The sequence below is a fragment of the Pangasianodon hypophthalmus genome, chromosome 21, assembly GCF_027358585.1.
Source record: "Pangasianodon hypophthalmus isolate fPanHyp1 chromosome 21, fPanHyp1.pri, whole genome shotgun sequence".
Lineage (NCBI taxonomy): Eukaryota > Metazoa > Chordata > Actinopteri > Siluriformes > Pangasiidae > Pangasianodon > Pangasianodon hypophthalmus.
This window is the reverse complement of record NC_069730.1, coordinates 4,553,213-4,579,710: the sequence shown is the minus strand read 5'-3', so window position 1 is coordinate 4,579,710 and position 26,498 is coordinate 4,553,213. Positions and strand designations below refer to the sequence as shown.

General features: G+C 39.6%; 1 protein-coding gene across 4 annotated transcripts in view; it reads right to left on the bottom strand.

The window, feature by feature from the left end:
* Positions 1–295: 295 nt before the first annotated feature.
* cux1b (cut-like homeobox 1b) overlaps positions 296–26,498 on the bottom strand; it is a 156,593-nt gene continuing 130,390 nt past the window's right edge. For 3 of the 4 annotated variants that reach the window (XM_053227554.1, XM_053227555.1, XM_053227556.1), the window contains 3 exons: positions 24,904–25,092; positions 20,644–20,914; positions 16,757–17,904 (listed from right to left, as the gene is read on the bottom strand). In XM_053227554.1, the coding sequence (XP_053083529.1) occupies positions 17,466–17,904; positions 20,644–20,914; positions 24,904–25,092 (899 nt within the window). In that variant the 3' untranslated portion in view covers positions 16,757–17,465. Of the gene's footprint in view, positions 1,193–2,481; positions 2,547–3,543; positions 3,625–4,173; positions 4,231–4,346; positions 4,431–4,970; positions 5,088–5,687; positions 5,801–5,912; positions 5,980–6,115; positions 6,253–16,756; positions 17,905–20,643; positions 20,915–24,903; positions 25,093–26,498 lie in introns of those variants that run through there. The other variant, XM_026941172.3, reaches the window with a different exon arrangement.

Genomic DNA, 26,498 nt, shown 5'->3' with positions numbered 1-26,498 from the left:
TTCCCCTTTAAAGCCAACTCATTTCACATTTTACTCATTTTGCAGATGCTTTTATTGAGCTGAGCAGATGAAGATTAAGGGTCTTGCTCTTTAACAGGTTTGTTTGAGGCTGAAAGCTTGTCAGTGTTTTGCCTCACACGCAGCAGCGGGCACAAAAAAAATACAAACTGCTGCTTTAATATGAGTTTAAGATGAGGATTATAGAGCGTATATAGATAGATCCTCCATTTTAATACATTAATGCACAAAGCTTTATTTAACAAAAAAACAACTAAAAATAACCACGAATGACCCATTGTAGATGCTCGACAGTTTTAATAAGAGAAAAAGCAAAACAGAGACATGCCAATCAAACATAGCACTAACAGGAAATGGAGGATGCTCACAGCTGTATTACACACTTTAGATCATAACATGATGTATTGTGTTGAACAAAACACAAGAGCAGATGATCTACAGCTAGCAAGCTTTCCTCGATCTGTAACAACACAACACAGTTAATCCTAGATTTAACTTTCCACAACTTGAATATATTTATTAATTTCTACTAATTAGGCTTCTGCATAGAATTTAAATCAATATCATACTGTAGTAAACCCATAACCCTGTTAATGATTTAAATGATTTCGGATTCAAAGGAATAGGAAAAAAATGGAAGCATATAATATTGCTAAATGTTTTAAAGATAAAATAATATATATGGATTCGACTAAATTTAAACCATCTCATTTCATCACCTATTCATTTCATGTTCCTAAAGAAGAAAAGGAAGAAATAATAATTCAGACATAAACTGGTCCCCACTGTAAAGTAAAGCAGAATTATAGATATTTTCTTTGATTTAGATTTATGACTCAGCTAGCATGCACAGAAATGCTCCTTCACACTGATTTATACTGTATATAATCTAGATGCTAACAAACCAAGTGCGCCCTCTAGTGGCTGCAATCAGGCTTCGTTCAGAAATCCAAAGCGACAATCCAATTCTAGATATTAAAGCGTTTGCGCTGGGTTGTGTCTGAATAACATGTTTTTAGGATACACAGCACTAATTCTAAGTTATATTCTTATATATTTGAGCGAAAGAGTAGAGAAACCATGAAGACCGTCAGCTTTCACTGTAGCGCTGTTTCACTACCACATATCGGCATTGTCACCGTTCTCATGGAAACGATGCAGGTGGTCCGAGTACCTGCAAGGTGGACAGTGACACAGAGAGGAAGGAAGGCGGAAAGAAAGAAAGAGTTTATACATTTATCAGAGATGACAGTAATAAATCAGTGTGTGATGAAAATGTATGGCAGCCTGGGAAAAAAGTTGACATTTTCTATAGTGCTTAGTTCTGAAACTATAGTGTTTTCTGAACACAAATGTGTTTCTCTTTTGCAAGCATCTCAACCACAAGCTCTAACATTTTAGGTGAAAAAGGAAATGATAATGTTGTCAACAGTGATGCCTCTGCTGCCAACGAGTCTAGTCCTTCCTGTTGCTAATTTGCATGCCTCGAATACCCTTAAAACATACTTCAAACAGGAAGGAAGCTATTGAAGCAAAACTATTTCAGACATTTGACCTCGCTGTGACCATGGTCCTGTTCGGCTCAATTCCAAACTCGAATCAGTTCATCTGCTGGTCACAGTGATAATTCCATAGAAATCCTACACACGTTCAACCACTCGTTCTTGAGATATCATGCTAACAGGCACACGGATGGACAACCTGAAAACTGCGGCGCAGGAGGTTCATGGACATTTCTGACATCTGATTACGAACTGAGTCGATTAGGTTTATGTCTGTTTCACACTTGATCAAAGCGTGTGAGGAAATCGCACTTAGCTAGCAAAGGTTTAGACATCTTTAATCAGATGGACTGCTTTTACCACTGCATTTGTTAATCTGGCTCCTCACACATGCTCTTTGCAGGCACAGAGCCTAGACAAGATTACACATAATTATTTTGGTGAAATATATTTTGAATTTAAGCTATTTATTAAAAATAGCTTATTTCTTTGGTGAAATATATTTTTTATTTAAGCTATTTCTTTCTTTCTTATACATCCTAACCTAACATTCTGGGGGCAAAAAAAACAACAAAAACCAACAACAACAACAACAACAGACCAAAACCTAATGCCCAATCCTAAGTACAAAGAAATGTCAGCTATCTTGCTAGAAAATGTAACACTAGCTGTGCTTCTTTCTAGCTACTGTTAGCTAGAATTATTACCTCAGAATTATTATCAGACCTAATGATTTATCTAAGTTAAGCTGAGGTGACGAACCATGTTACCGGTAGAAAAACATGATTTTGTTCCAAACCTGACTAGATGTGACATCGGAATGGGTTTTCCCAGACCGCCACACACATGAATAATAAGACAAGTAGTATTACTATTAACAATTATTATTAATAAAAATTCTTACAATTATTAACTATGCTGTGGTGTGCATGTGTGTGTGTGTGTGTGAGGAAACACTCACTTCTTAGCACAGTATGCAGCACAGTCACGGCCAATGCTCTCACTCCAGGCTGTTTTATAGAGTACCTGAAACGAACATCATATTACATATCATATATTACTACTATATTATTACATATCATTTAGAAGCTTAACACTTGTCAGGTAAAGTTGGTAGAAAAAAATCTGTTCACGTCTGTTGCAATTTGCCTTTCAAAACAATATAAATATAGTAGTCAAAGCTGCTTAGTAGCAATAACATACTCTAAAAGTATAACATTACGCAGACGACTGCTCTATCTAGACATAACAGATAAATTTGGTGCTTAGCATTAACCTTGTACTTGAGCTGATAGTGTATGAAAAATTTGTTATGAAGTCTGTGCAACCCAGAATAATGTTTTCTGGCACATAGTATAATTTATTCCCAATGATCCAGACTTACATTTTCATTTAGAAATGATTAGAAAACTTGCAAAGTTTGCTAGGAGTAGGAGGTGCATTTCGTAGCAGGAACCCAATATTTTTAAAAAGCTATTATGTCTTATACCTCCTAACCTAACATTCTGGAAATAACCTAACCTTCTGAAAAGAAAAAAAAAAAAAAAGACAAACCGAAACCTCATGCACAATCCCATGTACACAGAATTGTCAGCTATCTTCCTATTCACTAGCTGTGCTTCTTTCTAGCTACTGTTAGCTAGTTTACAACATGGTCTAACAAACCTTTTTTTTTCCCCCCAAATCCTTAAATCAGCTCATGTTTATGTTTAGTTGACTCACCTCATAATTATTATCAGACTTAATGGTTTTAACTGCTAGGCTACTGTAAGAAAAGTGTCATAAACAATAGAAAGTAGCCACACTGAGGTAATATTCTGTGATTAATTACTACAGATATTTTAGGAGTCAAATCTGCTACTTTTCTGTGCACAAATGATCCATAATTATATGAACAGATCAATGTATGGTGCTTGCTCGTAGCTACTTTTTCAATATTTGAGGTACAGAATGTGATACATAGTTCCAGTTGATGAGTGTATTCAATAAGGGAATGAACCATAGTGTGCGTGTAGCTCTTTACCAGAAACACCAGGCAGTGGAGGAAGAGAGTGTAGAAGAAAGCAATAGTTCTGGCCGTCTTGTTGGACAGGATGACACGACCCTGAAATACAGACGCACCGAATATCAGCCATCTTGATTTATATACTGCACCCATAGCACAATAAAAATATGTGTATGTATGTATAAAAATATATGCTTAAAGAGATTTCCCAATAAAGAAGGCCAAAACTCTATAAATTTAGAGTCTCATGTAGAAATGACTTTGACTGAAGAATGCATAAAAGCATTTTAAAAAATATGCTTCACAGTAACACAACATATATTTATCAACATAACAGAACTGCCATCAGACTTCTATTATAAGCAGGGTTGCCAGATTTTCTCCTGGGTCAAATCCACACAGGTTGAGGCCAAGGACGGGGTGGTGGTGTCATACTAGGACATTACAATGATGAAAACAGGATAAACTTTTGGAAGTACAACTGAGTTTAAAATAGTAATGGCATCCCTGGGGTGCACTAATTAGATGTGCTCGTTAGTGCAGTGTATGCGGTTTAAAACACGGCTGCAGAATTGAAAACCCACGTGGGGTGGGGCGGGTGGGGTTGAGGTGGCGTGTGTGCGTATCTAGTGGATGTGTGAGACATACCAAGCTGAGGGTGGCCTTGTCCCATGGGCTGAGGCTCAGGTATCGTCTCTGGCGCTCCTGAGGACAAAAGACAAAAATTAACCAGATGACGAGAGATCACATGTTAACAAGAAGCTATACTCGGTAGTGATATCAGTTAAACACGTTAGTGTTCAGTGTTAGTCTGTTCTCACCTTCTTGCTGAAGGAGGCAAAGGGGTCAAGCCTCTCCTCGTACTGTGAAGAGTAGCGCATCACAGTGTCATCAGTTCCTCCGCTCTACACACACACACAATCACACAAAAACACAATCAGCTTCATCACTCAACTTAACCACAAGCTTAAGCGTGAGTGTGAGTGTGATATTTGGTGATTTCACATATTGCAGCACATGCTTCCTCCATCCAAAGGCATCTTTTTAAAATAATGCTCATGCTGCAACACAGGGCAGCGTAACACACTCTGAGGAGAGTGTTATTTTTTCTCTTCTGCATACATGAGTACACAGATGGCCATAATTGGCTAATGTCACTCTGACTGACAGGCGAGAGAGAGAGAGAGAGAGAGAGAGTAACACAGTTAAAACATCACTCCCACCCAGACTGCATGGCTCTCTCGGACTCCTGGCCATCATCTGGATTCAAACCCGCAATCTTGTGATGATAAGGTGAATATGTTTCTGCCACGTGTGCATAAATTTAACCTCCTTGGTTACGCTGTGTCTGCTGTGAATCATAGATCTGACCCAGCTGCAGGAAGGTGTGCGAGTGTTTACATGGGATTTAGTGAGATGTCGGAGCTGCAGGTCTGAGGACTCACTCTGGTTGGGTAACTCTGCAAGAACTTGATCTTCTCATACAGTTTGATGTTGTCAGCGCGTAGACTGTCCAGCTCCGACTGCAGGGCCTGCAGAGTCTGCTGCAGAGAACGACTCTCCTGAGAGCCAGAGAAAATGAGAGACAGAGACACAGAGACAGACAGATAGGAGAGGGAGAGAGGGAGAGAGAGAGGGAGACAGAGATATGAATACCAAGAGATGTAGACAGAACAGCATGTGCCAGACAGACGGAGACATATAAATAAGACAGAGAGACAGCAAAGAGACAGAAAACAGTGAGAGAGAGAAGACAGAAAGAAAACAGAGACAGAAAAAAGAGAATAAGATATCAGAGAGAGAGAATACAGAGCCAAGAAAGTGAACAAGCAAAGCAAGAAGAAAACACAGAGAGACACATACAAACAGAAAGAACAAACAGAAACCAATGAACAGACAGAAAGAAAGAGAGAACAGTGCGAGCAGAGGTGAGAGAAAGACAGTGGAGGAGAAAAAAACACAAGCATTTTTTGTGATTAAAGAATGAATAAATATTCTTTAGACTGTGTTATAGGATTAGAAGTATACAGATTCTATAGAATTCTAGTGGACTTGAGGAGTAAGGGTGCGAGTGGACTGGAGGTACATGGGTGTGAGTGAACTTAAGGTGTAAGGCCACTAGTGGACTTCATGAATAAGGGCGCGAGAGTAAGGGCACTTACAGTCTCCAGTTCCTGGTTGCGAGCCCGGAATCTCTCTCTCTGGCTGGAGATGATGGACAGCAGAGAGTCCATCTGACCCTGAGGAAGCTCAGCCTGAGAAGAGCCAACCACTCCTGTGCGTGCACACACACACACACACACAGGTTTATTCAGACTGTCTCAGGTCCATGTGCTGCAGAGTGTGTAGTTAGTGTGTGTGTGTGTGTGTGTGTGTGTGTGTGTTACCTGTGAACAGAGCCGTGGCCTCTTTAATAGGCTCAGGGATTCGGTCCATGCCGCTCAGGTCCGCCCCCTAGTGGACACAAATCACAAGCTTCAGCATTCAGACATGTGAACCTGTTGACACTCCTTCACTTTTCATTTCACTACTATCTCCCTTTCCCTGCTGGAGTCCCCAGCCTGCACACTGAGCAGTCTGTGTGGTGTACCTCAGCGTCGGGGCGTGACAGGGAGGACATGGCCTGGATGGTGCTCAGGTCATGCTCCAGTTTGAAGATGAGCTCCTTCTGCTCAGCGCTGGTCTTCACTGCGGCTGAAAACTCCACCTGAAGTGCAGTGTAGCGTCCTGTCACACATGCACACACACACACACACACACACGTCATGTTGTGCCAATCATAACATCAAAGCACTGAATTCAACAGTCAGAGACTTGAAATTGTATTCATTTATTATTATTCACTTTTTAAATAACAAATACTTCCTTTTTACCACAAAAAGCAGAAATCCTAAAATAAATGTAACTTACCTGTAGTGAGGATCTATTTTTAATGACTGATTATACAAACACTCGTGGGGGAAAAGAGATGGAACAGGTTTCGCTGTGCAGATATTACCCGAGGAGACGACATTATGAACTTCATTTTACGACTTTCTTGTTTTATTAGTACAGTTTAATGACTATTTAATACCACACACAAAACAAGCTGTTTCATGAGGAGAAACAAGAGGTTGCTCTCAGATTCTAATAAGCCTCGAAAGAAGTGTTTTATTAAATGCACTTGGAGGGTAAAGCAGTTAAAGCAGAAAATAAAACCAGTAGTGCGGTCTTTGAAGTGTAGCCAGAGGATCCATGACCTTTTAATTTTGTTACAGTGATGGAAACCACAGCCACCATTATACTGTAAGTTATACTTATTACTGAGATTGACTCAACATTTGGATTTAATCCAAACTTAGGCCTATAAATAATGTTAAAGTGAATCTAATGACTCTTCAGGAATAAAAAGCTCAAATACACAGAATATTACTGTACAGGTTTAAATCTGGCGTCTAATATTTGAATAGTTGGATGTTCATCACATAAATCTGTCCTGAAATGGACCATGAACATTTTGTTTGCACTTTTTTGTAGTGCAAAACTACCAACTGTATATTTAAGAGCATTTAAAATGAGCCAGTTGTTTATATAACCCAATATTATAAAATGCGAGTTATAAAAGAGGTGCATTCTGACTAATGGTGGAGCTTACACTGCATTTCACTATAACTAGGAAAAAAAGAAATAAAACTCAGAATTCCTGCTCAGCAAAGCAGGATAGTCTCCTCAACCCCGAATTCAGTGACATCAGTGACATCAAATCGACATGGCTGCTCACAGCATCAGCAGTAAACAAAGTTTTTTGGGTTTTTTTCACACTTTGTAGCTCAAACACATGGAGATCGAAAATGATGTAATTCCGCAGCTCGAAGTAGAAGAAGTCAAACGCAGCGTTATTTCTGGCCCAGAAAAATGTAAACAGATGCCTGAAACAAATAACCAGATCCATAGCATTGCAATATTGCGATATATGTCAATCATAAATTTGTATTTTATGATGTAGACATCACTTCCATGTTACTAGCCACCAAAATGTGTGTCCTTGTACTTAAAATGTGTGCGTCGGAGAAGGGAATAAATAAAGGGACGGACCACAAGCCATCTGTGTTTGTATAAAAGATATTTACTTCAATTATCACACCTAGGGTGCTAGTGAATAATAATAATCATAATAACAATAATAATACATTGTGAAGATTTCTTACAGTGATATTGCTTCTCCATATTGTATAAGGGACTGTCTTACAGTGCTGAGAACAGACTACATGACACACTAAAAAAATACGGAAAAAAAAACCCCAACAGAGATCAGAGGAAAAAGAATGTGAAATTAAATCCCAAACCTAACACGAGGCGAGGTTCGGAGGTGAGCGGAGAGAGGATAAAGGCAGTACAAGTTTCAAATGCTCATGCAGACTGACGTGACGAGGTCACACTGAAACACACAGGTGGAGTTCGGGAAGATCGCTTATTCTTTTTAAGTGTCACAATAAAGTCAAGGATCGTGATTCAGCGGGTCTACGTTCAGAGGCATGATGGGATTGCTTTGCAGAATCAGTCTATTCGAGTCTATGGCACCATATCTAGTGGAAAGTATGAGGAACAAAACACACAAACGGCAATCACTTGTATAAAAACAGAGCAAAACTGAAAGTCATTGAGCATCTTGAACGCTCCACACACACATGACCTAAAGCCTAGTACTGACTCATGAGTTTGGGGCATGTGTTTGTGTGTATTTGTGTGTGTGTGCACGTGTGTGTTAGCACCCAAACTGGAGCCAGACTAACAATTCTCGCCTGTGGTCACACTCTCCTGGATACAAACCTCAAATATGGGTGTTTAGTCAAGATAAGCGCTAATTAGAGCTTGAGAGAAAGAACGCCGAGACACGTCAGCGTGCTCTTACTCAGACGCCTGACTGTCTCAAAACTTCAATGTGAAGTTACAATTAGGTGATGACAAGTGAAGTTAAGAGCTGAGACAGATCAATAGGGTGAGAGAGAAAGTAAAATGCCAAAAAACACAAAAAAGTATATACACATCCTACCATACAAAACCACGTTGAGACACACAGACCTCAACAGAGTCTCAGGGAACGTCTGACATAATCTTAGTATTTGGCATGATCCGTATCCATCCCACAAAAATTCGTCCGACCTTCAAAGTGTTTCTCTCGAAGGTCTTCTCCATATCATGATCTGATAAAGTTTGTACATCTTATTACAGATACTATACATAGAAAGTAAGCGCGTCGTTATTTTTTTTTAATCATTATTTTTTTTTGGACTGTGTGCACGCCTTAAACCCGTTCGTAGTGAGTGCTTATCAAATGCTAGTGGACAAAATAAAAACATTTCCCCGTAAGTAATATACGATATACGTGAGAGGGGCTTTGAGGCCTCTGGCACTTTAAGGCTGGGTGTGGGTGTGGCCCCAAATCCCCCGCCCCCTCTTTTTTTTTTTTTTTTGTTGTTTTTGTGTCAGTCCTGATATAATCCCACCCCAGATATTAAAGTAGTGTCCCAGCTTTCCAAAGCTTCAGCTGAAAAACCGTCCTTTAGAAAAAAGACTAGAAATCTGGCAGGGTGGCTTGAAGTAGTAAAGTGAAAGAGTAAAGTCAAAGGTGAAGAGCCACAAAATGGCCGATAAGTAGAGTTCAATTTTTTTTCTTTATGTCTTTTTTTTTTTTTTTTTTTTAATACAAATGACTAACTGTAATCTCTGAAACAACTTCTTACAAAATGCTTTTGTAACCCGGTTTAAGATTATGACCAATGCTGTGAAAACAAGGTTTACCAATTCATGTCTAAGTACAATTTCATAAATGCAACGTCAAATCAACGTGGACAAAAATATCATGAATCCAGTTAGCAGCAAAGACTACAATTCCCATCAACCCCATGATCCGAGGTGACTCTAAATTAACGTTATTTTCAAGGCTAAAGCAAATAAACTAGGATTTTTTTCCCCCCAAAACATGTGCATCCTCTACACTTTGGGATTTGGGATGATAGACCGATTCATGATATATTAAATCAACACATTAGTCCTAAAGCTTATTCATATAAAAATGTGTGAGCAAATCGCTTCTACACTGTCGCACTAATGCTTTAAATGAATGTCATAAGAAACAAACTTAAAGTCCATAAACATAAACTCTGACCAGCTACACAACTTGGCGTGCGTTCGCGTCCCAGTGATTCCGTTCCGTTCAGAAGAATCCACTTCATATCGAGTACAAAACAACGGAGGCTCGTTTGTCCTGATAAAGAGACCAGTGTCGTCCTGTGCACTTCCGCTACGAACAAAACACACACGAGCACGAACAAGAACAGCTCGACACACGATACGATATGTCTCGGTAAAATCTGTACAACTTTTGCATGGTGGTGTATAGAATATCTGATTTACTTCGGTACAAAAATAACAGTTCATTCTTGAATTCACAAAATGCGCTCGTAAGAAATTCACAATTCGCTGTTGAGGCCAACGTGATGAAGAAAACGAGGGCTGACCTGAAATTCTGAAATAAAGGCATCCTCGAGTAGGCATGTAACAATAGTGTGGACGCTTCAGAATATTGTCCCTTGTTTTCCAGTCGGCAGGAGGCTGCCTAAGTAGGGCAGCGTTTACGGGACAGCTTTCGTATTAGGTTCAAATTTGTCCAAAATATGGAAGAAAATTTGCATGTACTGTTATAAATAGGGACACACTGGTACCGATACTGGTACGATCTGACACCCATGCATATTTAACTGTACTCGCTCTGATATCAACATCTCACATCACATGATACGTGACGTAAGCCTAGTGTACACTGTCTCTCTAATGAACTTGCTCTTACAGCTACTCTTGATGTAATAGCTACTCATCAGAGCGAATAGCTATCACAGCTACTCTTGATATTTTCGCAGATTGCAGTTTGTTTTGATCGTTAATTTTGAAATATGTGAACTTGCGATCTGAACGTTTATAAATGTTTATAAACTCAAGTTTATGGTGTTTAAACAGATCTTAATTAGAGAGAGTGTGGACGGCTGACCTGAGTGCGCAGAGAAGTGTCAGTGATCATGCTCATTAAAACATTAGCGTAAGGTGCCGTGAATTGTGCGCACACAAAAGTATTTGCAAACGTGGAGCAGTGAAATTGCTGAAACTGAACGAGCAGTTCAGTTCAGCGAGCACTGAGCACTGAGATATGCAGCATCCTTTCCCCTCTCTGTAGGGTCTACAGTGCAACTGCTCGCAACGAAGAATTAACAACATTTCACCACTACGCTCTGCCACCTTTACGCTCTCTACCAACATAAACAGAGTTAAATAAAATGTTACGTGACTTAAATTGCTTAACACTGAGTAGGTTACTCATTTCTGTACCAGTATTAACATGCACTCGCACTTGGTCTGAAAAAATGGTATCGATGCATCCCTAGATATATATCGTAATTTGGAATTAAATCCCGGCACATGCCTATCTTCAAGAGTCTAAAACAAAACATACGCCTTAACAAAAATTATCTTCTAAATGATTAGATGCCCTAATGAAGACACTCAGCTGTCCGTGTCTCGTTCTCTGTCCACTACAACAGCCTTTTTCTTTCTCAAGCAGTGGCGCGAGTTTGCAAGCATCTGATCCACACACTGAGAACTCGACTTTCTTTACACAACTTCCCTGGATTATCTAAAACCTTCTCAGTGTGTACTTTCTCAGAAACGGATCAGTGCCTTATGTAAAGAAAGAAAGGAAGAAAAAAAGAAATGAATAGATGAACAGCAGTTGGGTTGTGAGCAAAAGGATAAAGTTCTTTGATAAGGAGCTTCGTCATTAAATCTTTTGAGGTTTTAAAGCAATTTCATTTAAAGGTTGAAATTTAGTTGATTTTAAATTAAAAGAAATTCATGAATGAATAAAATTGTATTTTTTTTTTCCACTTAGCCTGAGCTCAAGTTAAGGGGGAATAAAACAGATCGAACAGAGAGGAGATGGTACATGATTCAGGAACGAAAAAAAACCAAAACAACAACTTGTTGACCTGATAGATGCACTCGCATGCACACAATAACCCGTTTTAGTACAGTATTTGGTTTCTTTGAAAAGAGCTGCTGTAAAGGATTCTCTTTTTATTCATTTCCAGACTATACGAAACAGCAGATGAAATCATGGGTCTGAATTCTTCATCGAATCATGTAACAGAAACGCATGAACAAAAGAGCAGGACAACACGTCAAAAAAAAAAAAAAACCAACAAAACTTCAACACGGGTCCATTCAAGTCACTTAACTCAGTGTTCTCATCAGTGTATGAATAACTTCGCATAAGATAAAACTAAATATCTTCCACTGACCAGTCAGTACAAAACAGCGACACACAATTGTGAAGGGGGGGAAATCAGCCTCGAGCACCAAGAAAAAGGAGATCCATGTTAAATTAAACCATACATAATTCAGTAAATCTGCAAAACCTGGAGGATTTAATCAGATGTGTGAAACCCCTAAAGGAAGTAAAAATGTGTGTGGCTGCAAAAAGCTTTCAGAGGATACGAGGAAACCAATAAAATTTTAAAGACAGGAGGAGAACTTGGTGTTCGTGCATTTGAGGACAGATGTATTTTATTTTTAAATGAGAAAAGTAAAAAAAAAAGTGCAGGGGTGAGTACTGAGCATTCTCAAGAGACAGCCGATGTTTAGTGTTTATATGTCTGTAAGAGCTGTATTATTGACGTGGCGTCTTTTATTAATAATTTTAAAAAACGTAACAGTTAGTGTTTTCTTAGTTTTATAGTAATACAGAAACAATTGAATTCTTAGCTCAATTGTTCCTGATGAAATGATCCCACAAGGTGAAAAGGCACTGGACACACGGATCTCATCAAACACGCCGTGCCTCAGCTTCCAGGAGACTTTTTAAAACGAGAACCTGTCCTCGGACTTCGTTTACTTACATTTTTAGTCCCCGCAATAAAATCCTGAATCGGTGTAAGATTGTGCTTTATCAGTGATCAGTGACGGGGTTTTCTGTGCAATCCAGAAGTGCTTTAGCTAAAAATCTGACATCATGTTAAATAAGGATGTGTAAATGTGTGAGTGCGTTAAATCTGGAACTTGAAAGGCAATGAGATTTGTGTGGAATTGGGTTTATAACCTTGGATTTATAGTTCCAATACGACGGTAATTGCATTACCATGTTGCAATGAAAATGGAATTAAAGGAGACGCACTGGGTGCAGTGTGAAAGCACAGGCATGCTCAATGTCCATGTGACGGAGAGCCTTTGGCTCCATTAAAAAAAGGGCGGGAGATTTTTATTTTTTATTTTTTTTTGCAAAACGCAAAACGCAAATCGCAGTGTGCTGATTTAAGTGCTTGCAAAGACGATTCATTGAACCTGTAAAGGGCTTCGCGAAGTTTGCAATAATCTCAACGGCAGTAACAGCTGAAAAACTTTCGCAGTTCCACAGATTTCTAAGTATTAAAACGCTTCGCTACTTTTGACCTCCGTCTTTGTGCTTTGAAAGCGTGATGCAGTGCAGTATAAGGCCAAAAATCATCAGGTCTAAAACTCTGTGTGGAAATAAGTGAGATGAAATGATATGAATAAGTGCAAATGATTAATAGAAAATAGCTCGTGCTCAGTATTCACACCACTGCACTGGGAGATACACCGGGACAGAGGAAGAGGTCAAACAAATCTCATTAAATATGCTGCTTTCTAAAGAGCTAGTTTATACTGCAGTATTAAAAAAAAAAAAAAAAAAAAAAAAAACTAAACACTGGCTTGGATGTTAGTGCTGTCCAAATCAATTCCACTCTTTAAACACTTTCAGAATATTTATGTTAAAAAAAAAAAAAAAAAATAGATAATCCACATTAAATGTTTAAGATCCCATGTTTTACTTTTAGTCACCTAACATAAAATGCAATCCGCTTCCTTATTTATTTAGCTAAATCTGTCGTTTAATGTAGAAAAAGGCTCTGTATAAATTTTATTTATATAAATGGATTTTTTTACTGCCAATTTTCTATATAAAATAAAACAATTCAGTGCCCTCAATGTGATATGTAGAAATACTAAACTTCCCACATTTCCGACTTTCTACTGGATTTGCTAGTTTCCTCTGGCTGAATCTCAAATACTGTTTTTAATAGCTCTTGTGCTTTTCTTGTGAAGAACAAAAACCCCCCAAACCGTTAAGAGACGTGACATTTTTTTTAAATTCTCGCATTTTTGTTTTAAATTCACCAGGTTTTACACGTTCAGTTATTTTGCTACATTTGTCTTTAAGTAATGGCTGCATCTTTGAAACTGTGAAATCTGAAATGTGCTGTTCTGTTAGAGACGCTACGTTAGTTTAGAAAACACAATATTATTATATAAAAACTACTGATGTGGGACAAGACGTTATAAAGAACAGATCTTTGTGAGCCTAGTATACTGAAGAGGAAGCCAGATGAGACTATGCCTAAATGAGCAACAGGGGCTTAAATATAGCTTAGCAACCAAAGCCTGTTAACAGACTTTGTTGCATGATGGAACAATTAGTTATTGCGAATATTATTAAAAATAAACCAATCTACTTACTGAACACTAGATTTCAATAAACCACTACAGGGCATCCTTAATATCTTTACACGTGATAACATCACTAACACACGCCCTCAAGTAGCTTATTGCTTTAATAAATTCCGAATGAAGACGAGTTGAAGGTGAAGGATTCGGATCTTAACATTACTGCAGATAAATAAATCAAAGCGAATTTGAAACACTGAAACTTATGCTGATTGATATAATGTTGGTTTTGCCGCATAATATATTTTCCGCGTAACAATGCAACAATATTTACTTTCTCACTTTTAACAATATGACTTTATAGTGTATGTTTACTTGGCAAAATAAAACTGGAGGCTTATTAATTTTTAAATGCATTAAAATGCTACAAAATGTCATAAGCAGCCCTAATGGTTCTAACACGACTTGGTTTTTTGCCCCCCAGATGTGAGTCCTCTTAACGGGAAAAAAAAAAAAAAAAAGGCAGCACGAACACCAAGCCCTCCTTATTCCTCAACTGCAATGTAGTCAAAGCTTAAATGCTGAAATAGTGCAGACTTTTCACTGAAAGAAACGTGTGGGCGGGGAAAAAAAATTGGCACGCCATCAACATGCACACCATCGAACTTAAAACCAGCAAAGGATCCAAGCGCAGACCACACACACACACACACACAACCACACACACATACACAACCCACACACATACACACACAGTCGGCGATCATCTGCAGTGTCCCGAACACAACATTTAGGGAAGTCCACATTCTCTGAAGCGCAGAGATAGAAACGCCAGTGTACACAGGGCCTGAGAGGTACGAAACACGCTCGCTAACACACGAAAAAAAAAAGAAATAAAGTATAAACGGCGAAAGGGAAAAGAGACAGATTCCCAAACAAGTCAAAACAAGATCAGTATATCAGAGAATACAAAAGAGACATGATGCTTCGTACTACGCGAGAGAGTAAAGAGCAACAAAATCGATAAATCAAATAAACGATAAAAAGTGAACAGCTATTAGTCAGCCATTAAATGCCATCGTGATCATTTTGAAGTGACATCATTAGAATTCAGAGTAATATAAACGAGTTAAAATAATCTGCAGAATTCATTAATATACATCGTATGAGAACTAAATCTTGTAAATATTACCCAATACTGCCGGCAGTCTAAAATCAGTCTAAAATTTAAAAAAAAAAAAAAAAAAAAAAAAAAAAAAAAGTAACTTGCCCTCTTATAAACCAATACACAATAAAAAACAAACAAATTCATAAAAACAAAAACACAGCACCTATAAATAAGCCAAATAAACTCGTAACTCTATATGATGCTTTAGGATATGGCGATAAAGATTAAAACATAAAAAATAATCCAAAAAAAAATAAAAAGGAATAAAATCCACTACTTCATTAGAAGCCTAATAATGATAATGATTGGGAATAACAGCTTATGAGAAGAGAGGAAGTGGGGCAGTTGTGCACTCTACGTGTGTGTGTGTGTGTGTGTAATATGTACAACCGATCTCATACACAAAATGACACACGTATACACAGACGTACAGAAGGGAGGCAGTGGACTGGCAGGCACTGAGAGCTTGTTTGGGGTCGAGAGGACAACGGTGTCTTCACACACAGCGTCTCCTCTTTATGGGTTACCTCGAGTTTAAAAAAAAAAAAGGAGGAAAAAACAAAAGAAAGAAAAAAAAAAAAAAGCGCCAATATGCTGCACAGATACCAACAAGGAACTCGTCTTTTTTTTTTTTTTTTTAGAACAGAAATTTGGTTGGAGCACTTTTTTTTAAGCGAGGAAGAAATGCATCTTGTTAAGAAATATGAAGCAATACTTTGGTATCACGTACTTGGTGCTTGCGTGTGCTCGATTCAAATGCTGTCAAATGTAACAGTACTTTTGGTAACTCTTTCCAGGTACCCTTTATAGACTTTACAGGGAGGAAGGAGGGAATGAAATTTGGAATCGAGTCCCAAGTTCCCCTTAAAATCCCTCAGATTCTCATAAACACAGCACACACTTCTCACACGTCTGTATCCCGGCCGAATCGTGGAGTGTATGTTCTTTTTCTGTTGTTTTTTTTTTTTTTTAAAGTGAACTGTGCATCTCTTGGCGATGTCAGAGGAAAAACTAAAACCCTCCCCAAAGACTTAACAGTACCACTTGTATCTAATGAGTACAGTACTACAACCCCACAATCCTCTAGTCCTCGATCCGTTCCTGCAACAGATGCCAACACGTTTTCTTTTTTTTAAGCAGGCCCTTAGTGAGCATCTAGTCATGATTCATTATAATCTCTGCTTCATTTTTTCATCTTTTCGTTTCCTGAATGTGATCTAAAAAGATATAATGTGGCGTGAACCGTGCTGTTAAAGCTGTGAAGTCGATGTGCACTATAAGAGCTCTACATGACGAAATATCACTACGTCAGCTACCACGATATATTCTCGTTTTGTCCTTTTTTTTTCTTCTCTAAACCTTGCATCTTTTTTTTTTGATGTACAAAAATTGTGAATTAGTGATTTTTTTTTCTTTCCAAAGTTTTAAAACACGTTTTTTTTTTTCTCAAGTCAATTCTCCCTTCCAAAAAGTGTGTATCTTTTTTTTTTTTTGTCCTTTAGAGTCAATAGACTGTGCAATCTCTTAGTGGCAACCAAATTATATATATATATATATATATATATATATATAAAACCTTGTTCTTCATCAGAGGACTTCCTGGTAGGAAAAAAAAAAGAGGTGAAGAAATGCAGGAGGTCCTCAGCCATTAGATGGCGGGTGCGGAGGGAGAGATGGGAAATGTGAGGATGAACTTCCGATTCCCTTCCTTCAGTAACTATGTCTTTTTTTTTTGTTCTCAATCCTCTTGTTTTTCAGCCAGACATAATGGAGTAGGTTAAAAATATTATGCGCACATGTTGATTACAAAAAAAAACAACAAAAGAAACAAAACAAAAAACAGACAAAAAGAAAATAATTGTAACAGTAACTCAAATCAACAGTGTGAAGAATCAGAGCTCGGAGTCTGTGCGCACTTTGAGAAGTGTGCTGATCCTCCCCTTGAAGTGTGCCTTTGAAGGAAAGAGCCCTAGATGAGAGAGGCAGCTTAATGCTGAGATCGGGGTGGTTTATTAGGGCGCCGTGGCCGACGGGACGGCTAAGTGCTTCATCTCAGTACAAGAATCCGGAACAATCCGTTTCCTCTTCTTATACCCACTACTGCACTTGTTCACTTCTTTCTCCTCCTCTTCAAAAAATAAAAGTCTCATGGCCGCACTTGACTTTGGCTATGCCCTCAGGAGGTAAGCGTCTCCTCCTAGGTCAGATTGGGGGTAGTAGGGAGGGTGTGTGTGTGTGTTTGTGTGTAGGTGAGAGAGAATGTGAGGACACTAGCGAGGACTCAGAACTCCCATTCAGACGGCTCCTCTTTGCTGGCGGCTTTCTCCAGCCGGTGGATGATGTTATTGAGGTTGGCGGCTTTCTTTTTGCGCAGGCTGCTGTCCTTGGGGTTGCGCGAGAAGCCGAACAGGCCGAGGGCCGAGGTGCCGCCCTGGTGCCCGCTGGTGCCAGGTCCTTCGGCGGCTGAGGTAGTGGGGTCTCTCGGGGTCGGCGAGTTAGACGGAGTGGGCTCCTTGGGAATGTCCTCGGGGCCGGAGGTGGGCTTTTCCTCGCTGGGGTCATCGTGTCGCCCCTCGGCTGCACCGTCTGAATCTGTGCCATCGCAACCGTCGCCTGCTTTTCCTGCCTGGACCGAGGGGGAGCCGCCTTCACCTGCTGAAGCCGAGCCTGAGCCTGCTGCCTGGATCTCCTCGATAAAGAGCTCCCGACGGATACGAGACCTGGAGACAGAGAGGGGGAGAGAGAGAGAGATTAGGGATTGTTACCTTATCTGAGTGCACACAACATCATTAAATAAGAAACTAATTGGATGGATGAACGGATGGATGGACAGAGAAATGCATGAATAAATGGAGGATTATACGAGAGAATAAATGGATGGACAGATGGATGGCGAGGCAGAGAGATATACTGATGGAGGGATACTGGTCTGATGGAAAGACGATGGAGCGATGTAAAGATTAAGAGATGTATTGATGGACAGACACATGTATGAAGAGAGGTATGGATGGTGGGATGCATGGATGGATGGATGGATGGAGGTAGGAATGTAGAGAGGAATAACTATATGGAGGAATGGATGGAAACACACATAAGGACATGCATGTATAGATAAAGGGAAGTACTGAGGAATGAATAGATGTCTGGATGAAAAGATGCATGGTTATAGGAACTGATGAATAGAGGTAGATATGGGTTGGAAGGAGGCTTAGATGAAGGGGATGATGGACTGATGGATGAAAGGATGTGCAGAGGAATGAACAGATGGAAGCATGTATGGATATATTTAGAGATGAACAGAGAAGGAGTGCTTTGATGGAAGGAGGGAAGGAGAGATCCGTGGATAGAGGGATTTACAGATAGAGCGAGGGAAGGAGGGCTGTAAAGAGAGAGAGGGAGGGATGGAGAGACACACTGATGGAGAGATGTTTGGATAGAAAGCTGCATGGACAGAAATGAATCAGTAGGTGGAGGTATGTTTAATGGAGGGATGTACAGAAATGGAAAAAAAAGATAAAAGGATGGATGAACTGATGGATGAAGGGATGAACGGAGGAATGAATGGATGTATTTAGGGATGGATAGAGGGAGGGATGTTCAGATGGAAAGTCTCAAGGATGGATGGAGGAAAGAGCAGCTGGGCAGACTGATTCATGGAGAGAGAGAAAGAAAGAAGGATGGATGACAACTATGAAGAAGGTATTATAAGTACTTAAACCACAGGGTGGCTGAATGCTCGAATCTGATTGGTCAGAAGGTGTGCATTATTTTCATGTAACACCACGGGTAGTTTCAGCTGTAACTGTAAATATTAATGCGCTCATTGTAATGTTCTTGTTTCTATAGTAACGGCTCATACACAGGGACTTGTATGGCAGATGCTCCACTTAATCTAAGACTAATAATAAATGGATTTAAAAACAGGTTGTTGTTTAAGAAAATAATTCTTATAATTGTTGTGGTGAAGGAAGAAGTCTTGGTTGTATGCACTCTTGGTCTCAGTATCGCCTTCCGTTTTCTCAGTTTTCTCAGTAAAATGACAGGCTGTGCTGTGTCTGTGTGTGTTTCTGTATGTGAGTATGAGTGAGAGATTGAGTGTGTGAGAGTGTGAGAGAATGAGTGAGTGACAGAGAGAGAGAGAGAGAGAGAGAGAGAGAGAGAGAAAGGGTGTGGGACTGACTGATTATCATGGCTACAACGTAAGTGAGAACAGGAACTAACTTGTCGCTCAGACGTTCCACAACATTAAATCTAACTACAAACCGTTAACACGTGTGACGTGTTGTTCATTACGAAATTAAACACTGTTTAATAACACACTCCGGACTGTGCTGTTATACAAAAACACTGCACTTTGGAGGGGTAGCAGCACTTTGCCCATGTGTATTTATATTCTTAACCAGTGTAGTATTAGATTAACAAAACCAAATGTTAGAGTTTAGTGACATGGAAAAAGTGAGGTGAGTGTATTCTTCAAACAAACAATGAAGACCTATTCTTCAAGCATTTAAGCAAAGATGAATATATTCTGTCGCTGTACTAATCCCCAAATTAGCGCCACACTAACAGAGGTTTAGTCTAATCGTAGTCTTAAACCCTGGCCTATTTGTACTAGTGTATATAATAGGACATATTTTATAATGGAGACTATAAAACACTTCTGTATAAAATTCTGGACTGGGGCATCTGCCAAACGCTGCAAATGTAATTACACACACATTCTTAAGCTAGCTGACATTTTTCTTCCCATCAGATATATTACAGACACAATCCAGTTTTGTATTCAAAAATTAAAATTTGCTTTTAACACTGGGTGCATGTCAAACCCGTGTTATCGTTTTACTCCTAAGAATCTAAAAAATTTTCTTAATGAAACATTAATATCATTATTTAAAAAAATTGCAGGTTAAAATGTCCACCGTTAATAAAACTTTCTTCAGGTTTTAGAACTCATTATACTACAGCGTTGTCGAATTCTCCGCTGTGATTGGTCAGAAGGTGTTGATTAATTTTCTATAATATAACATCAGCTTTGACAGGAGTGCCTGCTGCAATTCAAACCACAGGATTTATGACAAGATTTATGTGCTCATTCTAACACCTCATGGTTTCTATAGCAACAGCTCATTCACAGGGACTTGTGTGTCAGATGCTTTACATAATGTAAGACTATAAATTAAACGGATAATAATGTGTTATTTTAACAAAAGGGTGCTGACAGTTACTCCACTCAGTCATTGATTATTTTCCTATAACAGCAAGTGTTTTAAGTGTCCTTACCTCACACATTTTTTCGTTCGTAACACAGTGTTATGACTTAATGACTAATACTTGATGCTGGTCCAGTTAGTACAGTTCCCATGTCTTATGGTATCTAAGTTTTTGCATGTATTACGTCTTAACATGTCTTAAGACTTGGACTATGTAACTTAATTAAGGTCATGTCTTGGAGAAAGTACCTGTAATTGTGGAACCAGTTGATGACGGTGCTGGTTTTGAGGTTGAGCTGCGTTGCCAGTTCCTCAATGGTCTTGGGAGAGGGGTAGGGCTTCTGCTGGTAGGCCCTCTTCAGTGCCTCCTTTTCCTCGGGAGCCAGGACCACCCGCGGCTTCTTCAGCTGCTGCTGAGGGTGGTGCTGAGGACTGGTGCCTGGGCCGAACTCTGACCCCGTCAGGCCAATGTCCACTGTCTGGGCATCGCTAACCGAGCTGTGACGTCGCTTCATGTACGCTGTGGAAACATGAACACAGAGTGTTGGTCATAACAGCAGCAGTCAGGTTTTAAGCTGTACAATACAACATGACAATCTGGAATGAGAAGGATTCTGGAGAAGGGCTGGGACTGTGTAACGACAGAACTTCACTGTGTACTAGCTGATGCCATAATGCATATGAAAATATATTGGGTTCTATGGTTGTCATACTGTTCCTCTGCGGTCCAGTTCATAATCTGCTGTTAGTGAACATTTGTAATTTTTGTGTAAGTAAGAAAACATGACAGGATGCTTTTTAAAATGAGTTTATCTGGAGTGTTTGGTATGTTACAACAGAAATAATATCATATTAGAATGAGCGCTTTAAAAGAAAACTGTGATTTGAATGAGAATTCTACTTCTTTGCTCTTAAGAAGGAACACATTAAGAGTGCTGATAGTTTACCCTGCTGTGATACGTAGCAAAGGATTAACAGCAAATTAACACATTTAGAGTAGACGATGGAATTTATAGTTCAACAAACAATACACAATGATTTAAACCTGTGCTTAAGGTGCGGTCTATAAATTAAAAAACACCACCAGGTGTCAGCATTGCACTGAACATATGAAGTATGCGCTTTAGAAATTCCACTGGGATAAAAGCTCACATCATTTATTTTGATTATGACGACATGCTTTCCATATTGGGGGAGCATTTTCAAAATTTACTGCTCAACTGAGATTCATAATTCATAAATCTAGCTCTACGCTGATCAGCAAAGTGCAGCCAATAAAAAAAAGAACTGGCGAGACTAACGGCCTGATGAAATCATATTTTAATGACGTAAACATCTGCGGTCGATTCTGTGGGTTATTACAGTGAATTCAGCTTGTTGAGAATAATGTTAGGCATAAATAAATTCAGTGTTAAACACACACACGCACGCGCGCACACACAGTAATAGTATCAGCTCTGGAGTAAAATGCACAGCTCTGCTTCAAGCCTGGTTCTGTATTCTGTAAACTCTCTCAGTTTAACTTTGTAGAGGTCACAAGCCAGCAGCGCAGCTCTAACCGGAGCTGATGGAGGGGTTGTGATTGCTCATCACTATGCCATCGGGCTGTTTTATTGAGCAGGGGTCACTCTGTGCATTTCTTTCCCTCTCGCTCATCTCTGGGAAGTTATATGAGGTCATGGGTCTATCGCTGTGGATATCAGGGCGGTTTAGGGAGACATCTAGTTCAACATGTCTCTGACACTGAAGGGGCATGCACAAACACACAGTAGGCTCTGAATTCTGTGTGTGTGTGTGCGAGCGTGAACGCCGCTGAGCAGCCGTGCCAGGGAAAACAGCAGCAACGCCGGAAAGAAGCGTTAAACAGGCCTAATCACTCCAAGAATGTTCACTTAGCTTTACTTCAGGCAGACAGAGAGAGAGAGAGAGAGAGAGAGAGAGAGAGAGATGATGACGATGAGCACGCAGGCCTCTGAATAAGAGAGGCCACGGCCTGTCACATCTAATGAAAGAAGTGACACGGTGGCGGCTGATGAGGGCTGACAGTGCAGAGGGATGACTCCCTGAGGAGGAGTGAGGGAGGGAGGGAGAGAGAGATAGAGAGAGAGAGAGAATGAAAGAGAATGAAAGAGAGAGCGAGAGGAATGGTGGAGGAGGATCTGATGAGTGCAAAAATGACTATAAAATAAAGCCATGCATTTCTAAGGGTTAGGAAATAGACATGTGGAGCGATCTCTCTCTCTCTCTCTCTCTCTCTCTCTCTCTCTCTCTCTGTATCCATCAAGCTATGAAATATCTTACACATACATCCATGTATGTATCCCTCTCCATATATGTATATATAACAAACTATAGTGACCAACAAAATTCAAGTGAAAAACAAACAAACATTTTAGGAAAAAAAAAAAAACTTACAATAACTTGGTTGCATAAGTGTGCACACCCCTTAACTAATATTTTATAAAGCACCTATTACTTGTAATACAGCACTCAGTCGTTTTGGGTAAGAGTCTACCAACTTCTTTGCAAAATGTTCTAGATCTGTCAAACTGTGAGGAGCTCTCCTGTGCACAGCCCTCAAGTCATTCCACACGTTTTCAGCAGGATTTAGATCTGGGCTCTGACTGAGCTGTTCCAAAATGTTGATCATCTTCTTCTGAAGCTGTTCTTTTGCTGACTTGGATTTGTGTTTTGGGAAGTTATCCTGATGGAAGGTGAAATGTTTCTTCATCATCAGCTGTTTAACAGAACTCTGCATGTTTTGTGTCCATGATTCCCTCTATCCTCATTAGAACTCCAGTCCCAGGTGAAGAGAAGCAGCTCCACCATGCACCATGCCGCCACCACCATGCTTCACTGTGGGTACAGTGTTGTTTGGGTGACGAGCTATATTTTATGTTTTATATCAAACATTTCGCCAGATGGTTTGGGGTGATTGGCAAAATTTCAGTGCGCTTAGATGTTGTTGTTTTTTTTTGTTTTTGTTTTTTTTTGAGAGAAATGGCTTCCATCTAGCCAACCTACCCCACAGCCCAGACATGTGTAGAATATAAGACATTGTTGTCACATGCAGGGAGTGAGCAGTACTTGCCAGATATTCCTGCAGCTCCTTTAATGTTGCTGTAGGTCTCTTGGCAGCCTCCCTAATGAGTTTCATCTTGTCCTTTCGTCAATTTTGGAGGGACATCCTGTTCTTGGTAATGTCACTGTGGTGCTCCATTTTCTCCACTTGTTGATGATGGCATTCACAGTGTTCTGTGGTACATCTAATGCTTTGGAAATTCTTTTGTACCCCTCTCCTTATCATTACCTTTCTGCAGTGAGATTCTGTAAGTGATTTGTAGGCTCTCTGCAGACCATAGCTTCAGCAGCTGGATGAAAGATCTTACAGAAACAGCCAATCTTAATCAGAACTACTTCATTTTCAGAATTACTTAATTGATGACAGGTGTATGATGATTACTTTTGAACATGAGTTTGAATATTACTGGTTAATTCTAAGCACAGTCAAAGGGTGTGCAGACTTACGAAACCAGGTTCATCATAAACACCTGCAATTTTAACAGGGGTGTGTAGACTTTTTATACCCACTGTATAAGTGAACATTCTTGGATATGTATCTTTTTTTTTTTTAAAGAAGATATTTGGTTTTGCCAAGACCATCTCTCATGACCAACGTCAAAAAGGCAGGGTATGAATGACAGCTAAAAGTTTAGGCAGTCTTATTCCACCAAAAGTCAGAGACTGTATAAGGAGGGCATTACTCAGAGAAGCAAACAAAAGGCCAAGGATAACTCTGAAGGAGCAGGTAAGAGCCACAGCTCAGACTGGAGAAGCTATTCCCAGAATAAACATCTCCCAGACACTCGACAAAGCAAGGCATTATGACAGAAATCCTGTTTGGACTTTGGCAAAAATATGGAGTCTGAGTAAACATGTAAAAACTTTTTCTGTTCTGATGAGATCAGAATTGATCTTTTTGCCCTTGGCATACAGCAGTACATTTGGCAGAAACCCAATGCACACCATCCACACAGTGAAACACGGTGGTGGTAACATCATGTTCAGCTTTACCCTCGGCCTCATGGTTGCTTCTCTGTCTAATCTCTCTTTACCCCACTGACTTATGGTGGAAAGCTTTCGCTAGACAGAGTCGCAGTTGTGCTATACTTGCTCCATTTTTCAAATAATGGATTTAATGGTGTTTCACAGGAATATTTTTTTAGAACCAAACCCTGACTGATACTTTATTTTGAAAGCTCAGAAAGCTTGGTCTTCATGATGCTCTTTGTTTTGGTATGTTCTCTAACAAACCCTGGGTTCTTCCAGAAACATGTATTCACATAACGTTTAATTTGGTATTTAGGCTGCAAAGCAAGAAATCTATAAATCCATTTGAATTTGTAATGAAGGCCATGGCAGGTGACTGGGGAACTAAACTAATCAAAAAACACACAAGTGTACCCCACACACATCCACCCTCTTCAGGACACTCCAGCTCTCTCCTACCTTTCTTCTCCATGCGTTTCATGTCCATGAGCTTGTCCACGTTGCGCGGGTCGCTGAGCCACAGCTGCATGCGCACAAATGGCTCACGGCCCTTCAGACTCAACTTGTGCCAGGGTTTGGGCCGGGCCAGCAGGTCAGAGACTGAGCCCTGAGTCAGTCCCAGAATGGTCTCGCCGAACAAACGCTGACCTGCATCATGTACACACATGAACACACTGCTATTACATTTCATTTAAAATCCATTAATAGTCACTATTCTTCCTTTTCAAATGGATAATGTAGTCAGTGCCTAAACATCTGAAATGAGTCACAGGTTTTATCCTAAAATAATAATAGGCATATGATCTAAACAGACAATTATCCCTACAAAGCCAGAGTGCTGATCTAACCTAACCACGAATTCGACAAAAATATATCTGTTCAGCCAGAAACACTACAGACATGTTTGAAAAGAGTCATGTGAGGCAGAACAGCGCTTGTAATGAGTAAAGTAGGCCAGCCGTGCTCTTGACATAAGCACTCCACTTTCCTCCTACTCTTCATCATAACATGCTGTTATGAAAACACCTATCTGGGGCCTGGCAGATGGAAAACCTTAACGCTTCTGGGAACAAAACTACAATTTCGAGTCCTCTTTTAGTGCTTAAGGGTCAGCACTGATTACAGAGTCGTCTTCGCAGACATGCCTGGCTTTGCTCATCTGTCTTTAATGCAGTGGACCTGTAGACATAACTTCATCCCTAATTCGGCGAATGGAAAAGTGAACTCAGTCACTTTAACTCAATCAGCCCTGCTGAGATCACTTCCCTGCTGCGCACACGTCGCACAACACGCAACACCGGTGGTGTCCAGCTGTAAACCTCTGGGCTGCAGCAACAGCAAGTGGAAACAGATTTGAAATGAAACAATTACATGTCTGTATTTTGATAATAATTTTGGTAATATATTTAGAAGAAAAATAATATTACAGAGATTGATGCTAGTGAACTTCCAGATGCTTGATTAGAGAGTAAGCAATAAAGATACAGGGCTCTGAAGCTGGATTTTCAAACATCTATCTTTTTCACGTAATTTTTAAAAATATTTACATTTAAGATTTCTCATTGGAATACACTAACGCACTCATTCTCTGCTCCTCATTACTTCCTTGTGTTCAGTTGTTCGATCCTTTTTTCTTCTGAATCTCTCTCCCCCTTTTTCCTGTCTTTCTTTCCAGCTCCCTCCCACAAATTCATTCTTCTCTTCTTCCTTTCATTCTTTCTCTTCTTTTTCTCTTACTATTTTTCTCACTTTTGTGCTTATTTTCACACAGCACTTCTTTTTGTTGTTTTCTTTGACTTTTTTCCTATCTATTTTTGTTCCTTCTTTCTTTCATAATTTGTCCATCACTTTCAGCTCCTTTTGTTTTATCATACAAATTCTGTGATTGATATGTTAGTTTCAGTGTGTAATAATTAATATATAAGATTAATATTTATTAATCAATACCATATATTAAATTAACATATTTGCTGAATATGCTGATGCTAAGACTTATCAAATCCTGTTATCAAATTTTACACTTATCAAATCCTGTTTGGAGTTGAACATGCTGA